The 11,784-nt window shown below is 35.9% G+C and overlaps 1 protein-coding gene across 1 annotated transcript in view; it reads right to left on the bottom strand.

The window, feature by feature from the left end:
• Positions 1-162: 162 nt before the first annotated feature.
• Positions 163-11,784, bottom strand: part of LOC142336428 (uncharacterized) — a 58,907-nt gene continuing 47,285 nt past the window's right edge. The window contains exons 12-15 of the mRNA XM_075385259.1: positions 6,622-6,752; positions 5,646-5,913; positions 1,144-1,399; positions 163-719 (exon numbers count right to left, since the gene is read on the bottom strand). Coding sequence (XP_075241374.1) covers positions 326-719; positions 1,144-1,399; positions 5,646-5,913; positions 6,622-6,752 — 1,049 coding nt within the window. The 3' untranslated portion in view covers positions 163-325. The remainder of the gene's footprint in view (positions 720-1,143; positions 1,400-5,645; positions 5,914-6,621; positions 6,753-11,784) is intronic.

Here is an 11,784-nt window from a genome sequence, read left to right as displayed (position 1 = left end):
CTAAATCTTAATTCGTCATATTGACATTTAAAGTTTTCATAAGCTAGCGGGAAAAAATGTTCGTTTTGCGAAATTCAAATCGAAATTCAAATCGAACAATATTGAAGGTATTTCAAGTGACACAGAAGAATACATGCTATAGTTTGCTAAAAGAGATAAAACTGATCGGCAAAAAATTATTTCGATATGATAATTATAAATCTAATTATTACAATTGAAATATTAATGAATACTCAATATGAGTTCGTTTGCCCTTCCTTATCAGCAGTTTTAAAAATAATTACAGAAAACAGAAAACGTTGTTTTTGACTAAGAGGTTCTCAATTTAAAGATAGAACCACAAGCTATCATCAGGAAACTGCGTTGATGACCTCGGCGGTGGGGCGTTAGCAAAATATTGGTGAGCATTTTTGCCCAGTTTGGAGCTGATATATGCTTTGAAGTTACTTCTGGCTTCACTGACCAGATCCACCGCAGCGGCTGAACCCGTCTCTCCGCCACGGTCACCTTTCCCGCTTTTGTCGTAGCTCTCACTGCTTTCAGAGCCTCCTAGAGAACCCGACGAAGAGTTCAAAGCGGGAAATGGGTTCGGGGCTGTGGGGATGGGTCCCTTGTCGAAGTATCCTGTCACATCCGAAAGTTTCTTCATTAAAGCCATTTCTTGGCAGATTTGTTTGCCCGGCTCCCAGTTGACAACCGTGGATAGGTCGGCCAGAGGGCTAAAATATGCAACAGCTTTAAAAATGTCAAAGAACAACAGCTCGACTAACATTTGTAAAATTTACCGTTTAATCTTAAAAAAATGTCTATTTAGGACCTTAAATACTCTTGATGTCAAAGAAAGCAAAAATTTGCAAAAATTTTGGAAGCGATCTTGAAACAGAGTAAATTTTCTTACCATTTTTCTGCGAGAACTGAGAGAAGGTCTAGAGATTTGCGAACTTTAAGGTCAGAGCTTGTTCGCAAGTCAGATTAAGACTATTATCAGCGCTCCAAACAGATTTGAAGCAAAATTTGATCAAATAAACGTTACGCACTAGGCTTTTTTTTTAAAAAAAAACAGATCATTTCCGATCTCTTTTTCAAGTTATTACTTCGTGGCTGCAAAACAAGATTCTTTTTCTTCAAAATATTAAAGTTTACCACATGGCGTCATATCTGAGGAGGATATCGTGTTTGAACGAGTAGATCTCATTTCTGGCTTCTTTGTCAGAATCAAAACTGCTACTACCACCTGTAAACGTCTCATCTTGTACCGGACCAAGACTACTCGAGACCTTTTTCTTTCTCTTCCTCTCATCTAGCTCTTCGAACACTCTTCTGCACGCATGAGCAGACAACTTGAAAACTCCGCCATTCAGCATGGCGCTGAAGTAGGACAAACTGTACGAACGGATACCTAAACAGGCGTCTCTGAAGTCATTCGGAACCAGAAAATTCTGATTAAGTTTATAACATGGCCAACTTAATTCCAGAAAAGACTCGAAGTGGAAGCTCAATACGCTAAATGCTATCGAAAATATGAAAAAAAAATTGAAGCGACTTGTTTTATTGTGAAAACTGATACCCAAAATCTATAGAACAAATATAGAAATAGATTTTCAAAATGCAATTTTGTAGCAAACTGGGTAAAAAATGATACTGCAATTATAAAGCAGGTAGGTTTCCATCGTCAACAATTTGACATTTATATCGATTTTTTTCTTTTAAGTTTTCTTATTTATAAAAGTTTTAACAGAAGCCACATTTTGACATCAGGAAAACCTCTCTATTAAAAAGACCGGAGAACAAGATAAACCTGATAATGTATAGACGGAGAAAAAGAACATACTGAAGAAAATTTAAAAAAGATCTCAAGTTTGGTTATTAGATATTATCAATTTGATACCTGAAGGTCCCTCCGATTTTTCCCACTTTTGTATTTTTTTAAATTTAACCTGACGCTAGTAAGCTCAAAATACCCAAAACAAAAAAACTGTTGACCAAAACCGAAAAAATAATGAAAAGCAAATTTTTCATCAATTTTTAATTATTTAGCAGCTAAATGAAACCATCGGTTACCAGGGATTCAGAATAACGATGTCAACAAAGAAAATAGCTAAGGAACCAAGAAAAAGCAATTGTTTGTTATTCAGTTAATTCTAGTTCAATTTCTGAAGTTAATAGTGTACAAAAAGGAAAATGAACCGTTATTCCCTAACATCATCTGAAAAAAGCATGCTTTTAACTCAATTCTCTTTTGACTCGAAGTTTACAAAATAGTACATAAAGTTCAAAAAACATTCGAAAATCTAGACATTAATCCCAGAGCACCTGCTGAAAAACTACATCAAAAATGGATTTCTTCTGTTTCGCACTGTTTTCTACGCAGTTATCAAAAAAGCGTTGCTGTTCCGACCCCCACTTTAGTGGGGAGGAAGGAACTATATACTCAACTGGATTTTTTTTTGATCAGTCAGTTTTGGCCGATCGATATCTTCATCGTACAGAATTGTGAGTGGTATCATTAAAAAGCACGTACATCCTAGAATATGGAATTAAAAGATTTTTTCGGTTTTCGTTATTTACGGGGAGCTATCGAGTATTAAAGTTTTGTGAACATTCAACTGTTTTTGTTCGCGTTTTCAGTAATTTTTGCTAAAATTTGGCACAATTTCGGTAACATAATTTAAAATAAGTTTAAATTTTCAACAGCAGAGTGCTATTGTTACCGTTAGAGATAGAAGAGCGTTGCTGAATTGTTTTTTTAAAGTTTTTTTGGCTAAAATTGTTCGATAAAGTATTCAAAATTCGAACTTCTTTCATCAAAATTTGGATCAAAATACGCTTTTTGGTTCACTTTTTTAAAGTTTGCCTGACGTAGCGACCTAGAAACCTTAACAAAGACTCCTTAACCTCCACAAGAACGCTGAATTTAGGCGCCCTATGAAAGTCTTCTGGAATTGAAATTTCGCCGTTTTTTGAATATTTAACTCGATAATTATACAAAATGCATCGTTGTTTTTTTTCAATATTTAAAGATTTTCACTCAACAATTGGTCTAATTTGCAAACAATTGGAAAACTTGGGTGTTTTGTTGGGTGTGCGGCAAAGTTGGGGATAGGTTCGATATTATCATCGATTCCTAGAATCAAAAATTTTCAATTTTTATTTTAGTGCTGCCTTCTTTCAAAAAATTTTGCTTTTGTTCTTTTAATGTTAATTATTGACAAAAATTTTTATTCACGGCTCCATTAATGACAGCTCTCACTTAAGTAAACATGAGGCTGATTGTAGATAGAGTCCGTTTTCAGAGAACCAGAGGGTTTTTTTTGGCTTTCAGGAATATATTTGTTTTAATGAAATTTCAGTGATTTTTTTTGAACATGTCAATTTCTTATTTTATTTAGGTCAATTTTTGCGTATTCTCAGTCAATAGAGGTCAAAATTTCTTCCTTGTAAAGTAAAATCTATTTTTTGCGGATTGTTTTAACAGAAAGTTTTCTTGCTTTTGGTACTACGAGTTTTCATACAAATTTTTTTTCTGTGCATAATTGCCCATTTGTGCTGTTGTTTCTGTTTCTTCGGTAAATTGTCACAATTGTTAACAGTCTAACTGAAAAAGCTTTACAAAATTTTGATTGATTTTTTTTGTTTTCATTACATATGGTTTTAAGGGCTGCGACACCATTCTCATGCAGAATCTGTAGTTTTTTATTTTTGCCCTCTGTTTGTTGTTTTTTTTTGTTGACGTATATTTGGTGATGTAAGGTCTCAGTGGCCAACTATAGAAAAAACCATTGAACTTTACAGCTGATATCGGTAAGTAGCTAATGGTTTTATTGAATTTCAATTTTTATTCCTAAAGAGAGAGTAATAGTATTCTTCAAGTTATCACTTTTTAATCAGATTCAGGTTTTTTTTCGTATTTTACAATATTGTATCATTTTCATAACTTCGCAATAATTAGAGCTCTTCTTGATGTTTTACTGAATCAAACAATAGATTCTCGTTGTTTAAACGTTTTGACTGATGTGAAATTAAGATACATTTCAGTATTTTGTAGTTCTTTTTGCTGTCAATTTGTGATAATCGTTTTACAAAAAGATTTTATTCAAAATTTTATTCATTTCAAAAAAGCAATGTTTTATCAAATTTTGCTTTTTGCTCACTTCTTTTCGACTTGTTACCAAGTCTCATTGAGGATAAGTTCCATATTTTTTTCTAATAAAGTTCAGTTTGACTTTCTGAGTATAACTTTCACCTGATGCCATCTTGATTTGGTTATTAATGATTTTCAAAAAATGGACAACGCGTTTTGGTCGTAATTAATATTTGAAAATGTTTGAATTTTATCGCCGTCTTTATTGGTAGTCATATTATGGTAGTGACAGGTCTCATAGGCCCTCTAATGTAGATTGTTTTATTCATTTATTAGTTTGTTGAACGGTATGTTGCCGTGTTAATTTTTTTAATCTCTTCCTCATTTGGTAGACAATTAAGTGAAAATGTAGATGAGCGGGGTCGGAACTTAATGTGCGAACGCATATCACCTATCCTGCTTGTTATATTCAATGAGCATATTATAATATGCGGCCATTGTTATTTTGCGTGACCATATAAAAAATTGACATGTGCGCCTAAGGGGGGGGGGGGTAAAAGATATAAGTCCAACAAGCGGAGGGGGGAACAGAATAGACCCCCCCCCCAAAAAAAAACTCTAAAATGTACACTGAAGCCCGAGGGCATCAATTTTATGGCAGCAATAAAACTAACGAAGAAACAGTTTCCAAAGGCTGAATTAAATTTTTTCTGAAAAAATTTAATAAAACTTTTTTTTTGTTGCTTTCTCTCAGAAAACAGCATCTAAGAAGCGAAAAAGTTATTTTTTACCTCAATTTTTCACTTTTATTGGCAGTGAGACATTTTTTTGAACTTGTATCCCTTTTTTTAAAGACACACCGATAAAGTAAATGGTTTTAAAAGACGCCATGCTTCATTGAGGCGAAAAGAAGCTCACTGAAAGCATAATTTATCAAACTTCTAATTATTTTTATTATGTTAAAAAATATTAAATCGATTATGCCCTTTTTTGCAATACAAAGCAAGGTTGAAGATTAATACTAAAGAAAGGATCAACTTCCTTGCAATTAACTTAAAAACTATAAACTGTTACATATAAGTAATGTCAGGTTTTCAAATGAGTTTTAAAAAAAATATCGAAAACAATTTGAACCACCACCATTTTCGCTTATTTTCCTGTTTATTGAATCGAGTGGTCTTTGAGTTGAGTTGGTAATTGGTCGTTAATTTCACGTTGCCATGACCTTAGCTGTTTTGCTATAGCCAAGTACTACTTTGATTTGGAATAAATTAAAGCGTTGAGAACATTTTGACCATTTTGTGGAAAAAGCATAAAAGTGGTATAAGGAATAAGATTTCCCAATTTTATATTTTTGGGAAATCTAAAATTAACCTAGGAGACCTAGGAAAAATTATAAACCTAGGAAACAAACAATTGAAAGTTGAATGAGCTCAGAACGAAAAACGCTCAGCATGTCCATTCTTCGGCTCTACTACAATTGCTATCGTGTTCAATATCTACAATATTAAAAGCTAACACTTTATAAGGATTACTTTAGTATTTAATTATTTTATTAACTAACCAAGAGCAAACGCGAAATCCGAGTAGCCATTGGGCATATCAAACCCTATTGATTCTATCGCGATTTGGGTTTTGAGGAAGCACTCCAGTAGTAGCCTCTCTTTGGGCTCTGCGCGCGTGTCAAGCGTCTTTAGACCCACTTTTGGAGCAATGACCCCTTGTTGGTCGTTTTTGGGTGGGTTGTAGGGCCCCGGTGTGCCCATTTCACACAGCTCCCAGAACTGTTCTAGTACTGATATGACTTGGTCCATCAGATGAGAACAGTATACCTTATAATAAAAAAAGTTTTCGTTGGTGTTACAATTATCCATCGATTTCCCCCATATTTTTTGAACCCATAAGTATGAAATGAATAAATACCTGAGCAGAAATAGTTCCATAAACTGCCCAGGGTGAGGCTCCAGACCAAAATTAACGCAACAGGGGAGCATTGTGCTTTCAAAATTAAACGATCTGGAAAGAAAAAATGAACGCACGAAAGTCTGGCCATTGGTGCTTTCGAACGCACGATAGTCTGGACATAAACATACATGGGTACTTTCCATCTGGGAGGTCTAGACATGTTTCGTCTGGGACGGTCTGGACATATCGATTTTCGGTCTGGCACCTCAGCCCCCCCCCGGGGGGGGGGGGGGGGGGTGACATAAACAATGAAGTGACTTAGTATACACTGACAGGGCAAATGCGTCGAAAAGCAATTGAATTATTTGCGATTCAATGCAGCGATCACTATTTCATGCTCTATCATTGAGCATCGCTGATAGAAAATGTATTTTCACACTGAAAAACTTAATTGCTAATATTCTAACTATTTATATCTGCTCTTTTTGTTTCCAAATTGTTATTAGTTAGCAGTTTTTCCATATTTAAAAAATATTCTGAAAATACAAATGATTAAGAGACTTTGGAAATATTTGCAATTAAGGATGAGGTTGTTTCACATATACATGAGTGCAAAAATTGTTACAAAAACAGACCTCGCACATTTCGACGAGTGCATCTTTGTTCTCGGTGTAGAATTTGGATGATGCCGTGTTCTTCTTCAGGTCACTCAGTTCTCTAATGAAAGAATTGATACGGAACCATAGCATCGGACACTTCCTGTCATCTAAATTTTACAAAACATAACGTTGACAAATTTTCTACATTTTCGCTTGTAGTATCGTTCTCGAATTATTTAACTCATCTTATTTTACAGCTTTCAAAAGCACACCAAAACATAGGTGATCGTTTGTCCGAACTCAAATTTTTTGTGTTTTTCTCAAAAAATCTCGTTCCATTTCTTCGAAAAACTCTAACAATTCCGTCGCTTGCTGGAGATGCGCACCCTTGTTTCATCAGTAAAAACTACATTCTGCCAGAAAGAGAACGGCTTCTTGAGCATATTGATACACCATTTTGAACGAAAACAATTGCTTTTATTCTTCAAACTGACTTTTTTTGCAGCATTTCTTAAAAAAACGCCACTATTTTTGCGAATTCGTCTAACTGTACCTCTGGAAATCGTATCGTAGCAAGAGAAAGCGTTATGAGCCACACGAATTCGCTCCAGTGAGGTTTTGGGATCTTTCAAAACATCGGCAACTAACTTTTTTTCTGATTCTTTGGACCATTTGGGGGGTCTTCCGCTCAATTTTTGGGCCTCGAAGCTGTTGTTTTTCAGGTAACGGTTGTATGCATACTGTGCACTGGATCTTGATTTTAATTTGAGTTGCTTTTGTATTTTAGACCATGAAAATCCGATATCTCTTAGGGTAACAACTTGGCAAAAGGTATAAGAACTGTTATACTCATACACAATGAGAATAGTCAATTGAATTGCAAATGCTCTCGTACAAGTTGAGATAGGCACTTGCGCCGCGAATAGCAAGTTTAGTCATTACGTTCAAATGGTTATTTTCTAGAATGGGCAATCGCGGTGCGATTGACTCTAGTCGAAACTACTGAGCTCAAATGAGAAGCGTTTGCAAGAATTAAATTAGACTGAGCGTTAGCGCTGCAAATTGGAGAATGAAGAATAAGAATGATACAATTTAAGAAAGAAAGTTTGTTCAAAATTTAATCACGCATAACGGAAGCAACTCTTGGATTTGTTTATATCGTGAACGAAAGTATTTCCTTTACAGACAGAGTGAACAGACAAAAACTGCTAAAATGGGAGGAAGTGTACATCAACTGAACTTAAATGGCATTTGCCCTTCAAATGGAATTTACAACAACTAAATAAAATAAAATACGGATATGGATACATGAAGGGTATCCATTGCCGTATGACATTTCCCCCTCTTGGAGAGAAAAATAAATTACTAATTAAAATCAGAAAATTAATAAATATTCACCGGTTACTAAGTAATAAAATATTAAATAATAGATAAAATAAAAGTTTATGAAAGTTTTGCTTTATTCAAGTTGATTCACTATCGCTGTTTTCTGCATTTTCTGCCTGGAGAACAGTCATCTCCCGTGGTAGATTTTGGGGTTCCTCAACCCATTCATTAGAATCTCTCGCAACTCCAATGTCCTGATTATCGGTGTAGCCTTCTGTGCTTCGATCTTTTTCAATAATCGTTTGTGACTTCTGGGTCTTTTTCTTCAAGGTTCGCTTGCTTTTCCGAATTGAAGAAGTATCGGAATCTGATGTGTCGCTAGTTGTGAGTTGGCGCTTTGAAGTTATTCGCAAAATGGGTGTAGGCTTTGGTTGCACTGATGAGGCTATTTGCGACCCAGGATGGTCCTGCCGTATTTGATGTAGCCAATTGCGGTGCGATTGGACTAAATCTAAGTATTTGCGTTAAATCGGGTCGATTCAGGAATGCTTCGTCGTGTTTCGGATTTCTCTTGGGAATTCTCATTTTTAACGATCTTGCAATATTACTGGCTGTAGAGATGCATGACCGTCCTGATGAAACAACACTCACATCATCCGTTTGTCTCCTATTACGTTTAATCTTTTTGTCACCAGTGTTTTTCCGAATAAGATCTCGCTTGTGTTTCTGGATTTTTTGTTCGAGGATTTTTTCGTTGATCTTTTTCGGACGTCGCTCTATATATTGTGTGAGTTCCGTTTCTCTTTCAGCCCGTGTCCCAAATTTAGCGATATCCGAGTTCCTAACCCGTACTTCTTGTTTGTGTGGTTCTTTTATCACACTCGTCATGGGGCTTACTTTGCACACAGTGCTTCCTGGTGCTAGCACCTCATATAGGCCATCCAGTTTTTTTTGACGTTGGTTATCGTGTAGCTTGCGAGCCAACTTCACCTGCACGCTACGTTCCGAGCAAGGGATTGGGGGGCAAACGGCGTCTGAACTAACTAAGACGTTCTTCTCCGTCGTTTCGTTTCTCTTGCTCAGTTCTCGCAAGGGTACTTGCGGCGCAAATGACACGCTCAATCTCCGTGTCAGAACATAGAGCCGTATCCGCCCACTGTTCTTCTGTCAGGTAGGAGCGGCCCGGAATTGTATCTTTGTCTAAATAATAATTAATTATTGCATTATAATTGAGATTTTTACTGTCAGATTTAGTTGTGATATTTGATCTAGGTGTGTTACATTTTCTACCGAAGTGTGCTTCAAATGGTGTGATATTTATTGTTTTTTGTTTTGATATTCTTAATCGTTGTATTATTGCTTTTAGTGAAGTTTCTAAATTAAATTTTTTATTTAATTGTGATTTCATGCAAGATAATTGTCGTTTAATTGTTTGAATAATACGTTCTACTAATCCGATTGCTCTATGATCATTCGCTGGTGCATATATAGGTGTAATATTATTTTCAGTACAAAATATCTCAAACTTTCTTCCTGTGAAACATCTAGCTTGATCTAATCTAATAGTTCTAGGTACTCCGTGTTGATATATATATTTATTTAAGAATTTGATTACATTTGGGCCTGATGCATTATTTACTATTTCTGCTGTGGGGTATTTAGAATATCTATCTATACTTGTAATAAAATATTGCTCTATGCCTTTCTCATTTAAAATTGGTCCACCAAAGTCTAATTGTATTTCGTCGTTTGGTTCACTACATTTAGGTAGAGGTGTTCATTTGCGGTGCGGAATCACTGATTTGAGGTTCTTACCAATTTCCGTGCAAGCTTTGCACTCACTGGCTTTTGCCAGTATATCTCTGTGGATGTAGGGCCACCAGATATTTTGGGCTAGGGAGAGCATGGCGAAACTGCCTGGGTGTGTGGAGTGGATATCTTCCAGCACCGCGTCCTTGATTGATTTGGGTATGGCAATTCTTTCATCGAGGCAGACACAACCATGTTTGACGCTTAAATGTCTCCAATATGAGAAGAGATAAGGGCTTATCTCTTGTAATCGATCCGCGTCGTTTCTGATCACACAGTCCTTCACTTCTTTTAGTATCGCATCCTTTCCTGTCAGTATGGCCAAGAACTTCTTACTGAACACTTTATTGAGTGTCTCAGCAAACATCATGTCGTCGGCCTCCTCTATCATACTACCAGGTGGGGTTTCTGTGTGTGATGTTGTATTGGATCCAGGTGTTGAAGGAGTCGTGCGTGTCTGAGAAGGTTACTCTCGCCTTTGTAGGGGTTGATTTAGAGCGGGTTGCTTTGGCCTTTGACATTGTTTTTATACTGTTTATTGAATTGTTCGATATGAAAGATTTATAGTGTTTATTCACAAAGTAGTGTTTTGTAGGCTGAATTTGGGCAAAAAGCGGGTGATTTTTGTGTAAGTGGTATTTATACTTAGGAATTTGTGCTTTCGCGCTTAATTCAGTGTTATTAGGTGGATTACTTGATTTAACACCATTAATGGGCTGTATTGTGGATAACTGTTCAGATTGTTCACTTTCTTTACTGCCTGACATTTGCACCTCTTTTGCAGCAAAATTTTAATGGAATGTGAATTATTTACTTTACGATTATTTAGTGCAAATTGTAATTTTGCAACTTTTAAGTGGCATTTGCGACGCAAATGGGTGTTCAGAATGTGAATTAATTTTAGAATTGGGGAGTGTTAATTGCGGTACGAATGGTGTTTTCAATGGTGAAGTAGTTAATCGTGATGCAAATGCTTCCTTGCAATTAGGTGAATTAACACTTAGTGATGTGGGTAATCGCGGTGCGAATGGTCGTTTTACTTTTTGCAAAGGCAAATTTGACTTTAAAATGCTTTTAAATTTTTTAGTTGCTGTCTGTTTATTTATAATTAGATGATTCATTGAATCACTGATTTTTGAAATTGTTGCTACAACAAAATGTTCGTCGTATGTAGATATCTTTTTAGCTCTGGCAAATGGGTTCCTGGAAATGTAGTCATCGAGGCCCATCTTTGCACCTGGCATATGTTCAATTGTGAAATTGTACGGAAGTAATCTATCGATCCATCGAGACAGTCGACTATTATACGATTTGTTAGATCGATGTTCTTTAAGTATGGATAATAGGGCTCTATGATCCGTCACTACCGTAAAATTTTTTCCGTACAAATAGTATTTAAAATAGTCAATTGACCAAACTATCCCCAACAGTTCCAATTCATTGACACTGTAGCGTTCTTCCGATGAATTGAGAAATCGTGACGCGAATGCTATTGGCTTCCAACCATCTGGTGTGTTTTGTTCTAATGCTGCCCCCAATCCTGAACGTGAAGCATCACATTTAACGCGAACATCCAATTTTGGATTGTCATGGCTATTTTCTGTACTGTTTGCGATTTTTTCTTTAATCAGATTAAAATGTTTCGTGTGTTCATCTGTCCAGATGAATTTTACAGATTTCTTTAAAAGTGGTCTAATAGGGTGACATAATTGTGCTAAGTGTGGTATAAATTTGCCGATGTAGTGTACTGACCCTAGAAATGATCTAAGTTGTTTTAGTGTTGTTGGTGGTGGTATTGTTAAAATTGCTGCTGTTTTGCTTTCTAAAGGTGATATTCCAGTTTGTGTAAATTTATAAGCTAGCCATTCTATTTCCGATTTAGCAAAGTGACATTTCTGGCGGTTAATTCCTAAGTTATCGTCATCTAATTTTTTGAGACACTTGTAAACGTATGCTAAATGGTCTGCTTCAGTGCCGGTACTAACGATTATGATAACGTCCAAGAAACAGTATGTGTTTTGCAAGCCTATGAGTGTGTAATCCATAGCTTTTTTTGAATTCTGC

The sequence above is a fragment of the Convolutriloba macropyga genome, chromosome 3, assembly GCF_964194025.1.
Source record: "Convolutriloba macropyga chromosome 3, txConMacr16.3, whole genome shotgun sequence".
NCBI lineage: Eukaryota > Metazoa > Xenacoelomorpha > Acoela > Convolutidae > Convolutriloba > Convolutriloba macropyga.
The sequence above is the reverse complement of the archived record's forward strand: the minus strand, read 5'-3'. Positions and strand labels throughout refer to the sequence as shown.